The sequence below is a fragment of the Solanum tuberosum genome, unplaced genomic scaffold, assembly GCF_000226075.1.
Source record: "Solanum tuberosum cultivar DM 1-3 516 R44 unplaced genomic scaffold, SolTub_3.0 scf00086, whole genome shotgun sequence".
NCBI lineage: Eukaryota > Viridiplantae > Streptophyta > Magnoliopsida > Solanales > Solanaceae > Solanum > Solanum tuberosum.
The window spans coordinates 27,438-34,380 of record NW_006239010.1 but is presented as its reverse complement, the minus strand read 5'-3'; the positions used below and the strand labels follow the sequence as shown (position 1 = coordinate 34,380).

At 31.5% G+C, this 6,943-nt stretch overlaps 1 protein-coding gene and 1 long non-coding RNA gene across 2 annotated transcripts in view; both read right to left on the bottom strand.

Annotated features, from left to right (window-relative positions):
* Positions 1-18: 18 nt before the first annotated feature.
* On the bottom strand, positions 19-2,119 carry LOC107060510 (uncharacterized). The gene is made up of 3 exons (XR_001473388.1): positions 1,793-2,119; positions 1,490-1,649; positions 19-113 (listed from the first exon to the last, which is right to left on the bottom strand). It is a non-coding gene; the product is annotated as an uncharacterized lncRNA (long non-coding RNA).
* A 2,306-nt stretch (positions 2,120-4,425) lies between these two features.
* LOC107060502 (uncharacterized) overlaps positions 4,426-6,943 on the bottom strand; it is a 2,948-nt gene continuing 430 nt past the window's right edge. Inside the window, exons 2-3 of the mRNA XM_015308473.1 lie at positions 4,622-4,743; positions 4,426-4,538 (exon numbers count right to left, since the gene is read on the bottom strand). Coding sequence (XP_015163959.1) covers positions 4,441-4,538; positions 4,622-4,743 — 220 coding nt within the window. The 3' untranslated portion in view covers positions 4,426-4,440. The remainder of the gene's footprint in view (positions 4,539-4,621; positions 4,744-6,943) is intronic.

Genomic DNA, 6,943 nt, shown 5'->3' with positions numbered 1-6,943 from the left:
ATTTCCATATGTGGGAGTGCTAATTACATAGATTTACATACTATTTTAAATTAGACAAAAATATATGCATTTTTCATGCTTGGATCTTCTGGACCATCTTTGATCAAAATCACCTGTTACATTAAAATTGAGGGATTAAATGTTAGCACAGAATCACATAACTTATACAACACATGATATATCTGTTAGCAAGTCTAGGATCTATAAATAATACAATCTAACTTTACAATAGGCACTCAACACAACAACAAACAATGTAACGCTAATAATAGAAGCACTATAAATCGCATGACCAAGACATTTAACTTTCAACAAACTTACATATTTTTCCTTCTCAACACAACATATCCAGTGCAATTTCACAGGTGGGGCCTGGGGAGGGTAGAAATTTTATAACAAAAGGTTATAGCAAGATTTTCTGAACCCGGAGATGGGGGTAGGTGGTACCTCTGTCGCTTAAAATTTTCAAGATCTTCGACTTGCAACATTTTATTTCTGATTAAGCAAGCTTCTAGCAGACTCATTGACATGTTTATAGTCCAAGGCTCCAAGCTAACAAAAAAGATTCTATAGGAATGTGAGGAAGCAACTATTAAGCACTGATGGGGTTGCAAAGTGTTTTTAGATTCTCTTTTTTGATCTTCTGTAACGTAGATCTGAAAACCATTATAATAAGTTCTAAGCTAGCCACTTTGTGAAAAGAAATAAATTAAAGAGAAAGCGGATAGAGACACCAATTTCCCTTTTGAAAATAACATAACAGATGCACAATGCAACAAAATTACCCATAGATTATTATCATGAATTGCTGTTTAATTGTGTTCTTTAATCTCTTATTCCATGTTGTTCTGTTTTTTGGCTTCGGGTGGAGAGAGTTTATTCTCACCAAGCATTTTCACTATTAAGCTTCACTTGGATTTTGACAAACATTATTTTTATTCAAAGTTAACAATGTCTTGTTAGATTCTTTTGACAATTTTAACGTTGGGACTTAGGACAGGGTTACACCTCCAACCAGTGTGGGCATGTTGGGTATATGTTGGAAATTTATATACCTGAGCAGTGATGGAAAAGTGGTTGTGCAATTGCGTGTGAAGAAACAATTACACAGGCTTTATTTGCCAGAAGCTAAAAATGATAAAAAGCCAGAATCAAAAAGCGTTCCCCTATGTTTAATGTAAGCCATCAGGAAAAACTCAAACAAATCAACAAGGAGAAATTACTGAAGAGACTTGTCTAATAGTCATATAAATCAAGATAGGTAAATAGTTCTACCAAACAGGTTTGATTTCACAAGTTTTTAATTAGTAACTGTTATTTCGTACGGTAATTTTTTATTCTATCAGTTTATGGTGGTTATTCCAACAAGATTAATCGAGGAAAGTACATCAATAGTCTTCAGTGATAACAATCATTATAATACCAGAAAGAATATATTTTCATTTAAGTGATAAAAGAAGTACATGTAAAAAGATAACTTTTAACTAACCTGCTATCACATGAGAAAATATTTTCAATTTCCACAAAAGAAGAGGAACACAAGGCATCCACATAGCAACATCAAAAGCTTGCAAAACACGGCATTCAGTGGCAGCAGCAAAAGAGTGCAAAAAATGACCGTTTCGAGAACCACAACAAAAGTGTTCCAACTGCAATTCAAAATAATAAAAGATAATGTGTCTAGAGACTGAATCGAATTCAAAGAAAATAAATTCAAAGATAAGTAAATCCTATTTATATTAGTCAATTGCAAAGATGAAATTTTAAACAATGTTAAAAATAATTTAAATACCTTTTAATTCTTTTTCATGGGATGATTTTTCATTTCCATGCTATGTTTGTGGGTGGAAGGATTATATTTATTTGCCATGCTTGGATATTCTTTTTCCCCTGAACTAAGATGTTCAATTGTGCGCTTTTTCGCATCTGTAACATTGACAGTTGTAGATGTCATTGGTTTATGAATTACATCTTGTTTCTCCAGGTAAAGACAAAATGAATAATTTTTGTGTTGCATCCATTTTTTTTGTGAATAGCCTTTTCATTTGAATGTTGAATATCTTGCCGTTCAATTGATCTTCCACATTTTGGAGCGATAATGTTTCTTTCGATTAATAATAGCAAAATCATTAATATTTTATATTTTATATGTATAATAATAAGAAAATAAAGCGAACAGACAAATAGAAAGAGATTGAATATTTTAGCATAAAAAGATGATCAACAACAATAAATATTAAAGTTGTTTTTAAAGGAAAATCAATATCTCTATGTTTATGTATTTACATCTTAACTGGAATTCAATATTAAAGGTCTTTCAACCAATCGGAGTCAACATGCAACAGTTCTAAAACGGCCACGCCTATTGTGGTAGGTACGCATGACAGTTTATGCACAAAGCGCTCAGCCAATGGGTAACCATGTGAGATGGATAAAAGCCAAAAAAATATATACAATGATAATATTTTTATAAAGAAAGTTGACTGTAAACAGATAACAAAAAGTATAAGTTAGGTGCTGGAGAAAAGAAACACGAACATAAGATATGAAATTTTGATTGAAAAGAGTACACTGAACACTTTACAGAAGGAGACGTTGATGACATAATGTAAGAGATACACCCAAAGTATGTAAAGTTAAAAACCTCTTTTAGAGTTAAGGCATGACCTAGAATCACATGTTCCTACTATAAAAGTTTTTACAACTTACATGATACATAAAAATAGATCTTTATTACAAATTCTTTCATGCTATAGTTCTAAGCTTATAGAGTTATAGTATCCTTTTCAAGGAAGTCATATGTTCAAGAAGTAGGATGCAAGTAGCTCATAAGTAATAATTGCTAATGAAACTTTTTTGTAAAAAGATGGAGTTTTATTCATCTGTGAGTTCACTTCTTTTTATTTTAAAATCACTCTCAATCTACAATGTCGTTTGCTTTTTTTCTCAAATTTCTCGTTGTTCTTTTTTATGTCTAAAGTTGATGTCATTATTGTTTTGTCCTATATCTTCCCAATTTAATGGTTAAAGTGAAAACTTTTGTATGCAACTGCCGTCTTTATTTATGGTTACATAGTGATCCTTTAGAGAATAATATAGTACGTGAATTTCTTTGGGTTTTAGGATACATAATAATTAAGACTTGAGGTATCGCTTTACGACATAATGTAAGAAATACACCCAAAGTATGTAAAGTTAAAATCTCTTTTAGAGTTAAGGCATGACCTACAATCACATGTTCCTACTATAAAAGTTTTTACAACTTACATGATACATAAAAATAGATCTTTATTACAAAGTCTCTCATGCTAGAGTTCTAAGCTTATAGATTTATAGTATCCTTTTCAAGTTAAGGAAGTCAGATGTTCACTTGATCATATGTTCATTCAGTTGAAACTCTTAAAAAGTTAGATAGTATATTTTTCACGTAATTACAGAAAGTAATTGGTCATAGTTTAACTACATATAATATATGATTAGTAATCTTAAAATAAGTAATTGATAATTAGTTTCGCTTAACTGTTATAAGCCAATGGGCAGACTTTATAGGAGATATGAGGGAGAGTTGAACCTTGTGTTCAAGAGTAGAAATAAGAAATAATGAAAAAAAAAATCACAACAAGTTCTTTGTGATTATTTGGTGAGAAAATAGTGATATGTACCTTGATGAAGCAAATTTCATAAATTTCTTTTGAAGTGAGGTGCAACATTTTCTCTGCAATTTCATCCGAAACAATAGCTGTTGCAAAACCGCTGTTGTCCTTAATAGTAACTTCAAATTGACATCTGTTTTGACAATCAATGAAAGAATTAAAAAAATAATGGTTAGTTAAGACATTTATTTCTTTGAAAAAAGAAAATAAATATTTTTAATTAGTTATTATTAATTTTGAAGAAGAGCAAATATACCTAAGAATAAGACGTGTGGATTGGTGACAACTTGTGCAGTAGATTTCCCTTCGCACGTTATATCTCGTGAACAATTGCTTACAATTTGAGCATGCCAACACACTAAAGCGTTGATCATTACTTACAAGGGACAATTCAGTCTCAGCTTTAAATACTTGTCCCTTCAAATTCAATATACCAAATATTATTTTTTACTGTAAAATAAAAAAATTAAAAAAAATAGAATAATATACTTGTTGTTCTTACCGGAGGTTGTGCTTGGATGTTAGCCACAGATATAACCTCATCCTCAAATGGAATCAACATAATAGAGCCTATTGGAGTTGTACTTTTCATCTTATAAGCAACAAGCTTTGTTTCAATTGTTTTGATCCTATAACCAAAGTAAAATTATGAAAATGTCTTGTAGAAAGATTAGGAAAAAAGAAATAAAAGTGAAATTTTAAAACTTTGTGATTGTAATAAGATTAAAGATGTGTTTTATATCTCAAAATAATTTTGGAATTTCGATGCATTAAATAAAAATGTATATTACCACATCCTTAATTCGGCAGCCTGTGGATATGGAGGATTGATTTCAATTGTTGTATTGAATTTGCTTGTCAAACCAACGAATCTATTCGACGTTCCTACGTGCATTTGAATATGTGATTTTAGTTTCATCATGTCATATATTTTTCAAAAGAAAAAATAAATTTATTTGCACTTTTACCTGAAGATGATTTCCCAATTCTCCTAGCAAGAATGATCGGGTAATCATGAAGTTGGTTGAACAGTTTAACTCCCTCATGATCAATGAAATCCTCCCAAAGTGTCAGTTTTGTTGGTTTTTTCCTGCATATGATTCGAAGGATATTTTCAAACATTAAAAATAAAAGTTACAGAAGATATGTGATATTGTAAAAACATTATAAATAATAAAATTCAAGTCAGATTATTAGTAACAAATACCAAGGATGGCCTAGAGTTTGTCTCAGTGTACTCTCAATTAGACATAGAGCAAGATCAAATGAAGATAGACAAAGAAACTTGAGGACAGAACCAAGAACATGAAAAGATAAGGAGGAACATCTGCCAAATTCCTTACAGGCAGCAGTAGCCTCGGCTATTTTATTTTCATTGGGTATCATTGTGCCCATTTTTAATGCTGCATTTATACCAAATTACAAGGTAAGGCAGGCTGTGAATGTGGCTGCAATGAGCTTGTCATTGTTACTATGTGGAGGAATTGGTACTTTGTTGAGCACAAGTCCTATGGTGAAATCTTGTCCAAAAGTTTTATTAGAGGCAGGATGGCTATGGTCATTACCTTTTGCCAAAGGAACAAGTCAGTCTAGCAGATTGGGCTTTACACTGCCATAGGAAAAATACTACTAAGGAGCTTATGGATGCATATATTAAAAGGGAGATTATAAAAGAATGTTTGAAGCAATTCATCAATACAGCAGTGAGTTGCTTGTCTGATCACAGAACTGATCATCCTTCAATGGTTTCACTGCTGTGGAATCTTGAGTACTGCCTTCAGTCGCAAAGTGATCTTGATGAACCAAAAATGGTGGTAGAACAGAAAGCTAATGATGTATATGCTATGCATACATAATTGCTAACGGTTGCTGAAAAAGGTAAGGAGTCAGAGGAGCACACAACGTTGAGACTACTTATGGAAGGGTACTAAAGAAGGCAAAGAATATCATCTTGTTAATTGAAAAACTTCTTAACTAAGCAGAGAGCATGATGGACTGCGTTTACTGACGTACTGATGAAATGACTTTGGAGTTACAATGGTGAAGATCAAAATTCAAACATATGGCCAAAGAAACCACAAGTGGTGCACTAATATAGTTTCCAACAATTATGGAGTTGGTGTATGAAGGTCTATTAGGCCATCATGGCCAGCTTTGTCTGAGAATATGCGCTAAAATAACTTGTTAAAGCATGAATAACAAATATACAGACAGTCTATTCGTCATAGACTCATAAGACATAAACAGTTTATTCATCACATGGCAAATTTCGAACACAAACAGGTTTACATGTATGGGTCACAAACAGGTTTACAACCAAGATGAGGTAAATAAATGCTAAACATATAACGTTTACATGTTTGACAATATGTGATTTTTCTATAGTTACCATTCAATTCGGTGATCAATTGGAGAATCTTTTCTCACTTATATATAATCTCATAGTCAGCTTAATGTGCCTTAGGCATGTTATACCTAAGAGATCCCAGTATTCTCCTATAACTTTTGGAAGTTTTGGTGTCATTACCATAGCTCTTTTGTTGCTTATTATCTAGCAATTCTTTAGTGTAAGAGCAGTAATAATGTACTTCTATTCCTGGTTCTTTCTTTTTATTATACTTTTGTCTCATTATCCTTGTTTAGGGGTTCATTATATTTGTTATATTTAAGTATTCACGTAGATGATGACATAAAACTATATGTTTGAGGGATATTCTTTGAAGTCATTGATATTGCTAACATAATCTATTAGGCCATCATGGCCAGCTTTGTCTGAGAATATGCGCTAAAATAACTTGTTAAAGCATGAATAACAAATATACAGACAGTGTATTCGTCATAGACTTATAAGAAATAAACAGTTTATTCATCACACAACAAATATCGTTTACAAACAGGTTTACATGTATGGGTCACAAACATGTTTACAACCAAGAGGAGGTAAATAAATGCTAAACATATAACGTTTACATGTTTGACAATATGTGATTTTTCTATAGTTACCATTCAATTCGGTGATCAATTGGAGAATCTTTTCTCACTTATATATAATCTCATTGCCAGCTTGTTGGTTGAATATTTTGGTCAATATATATATATATTTTGTATATAAACAGATCTCTTTGTGCATTCCAAAAAAATACAAATAGTAACAATACATATTTTCTTTTCTGCATTTAAAATTCTACTTATTAAGCAACTTAATAATATTAAAAATTGCAGGTTGCATTATTATGGAGAAAAATATTATTAAGATGTCAACTTAGAGGTAGACACAATCATTACTATCT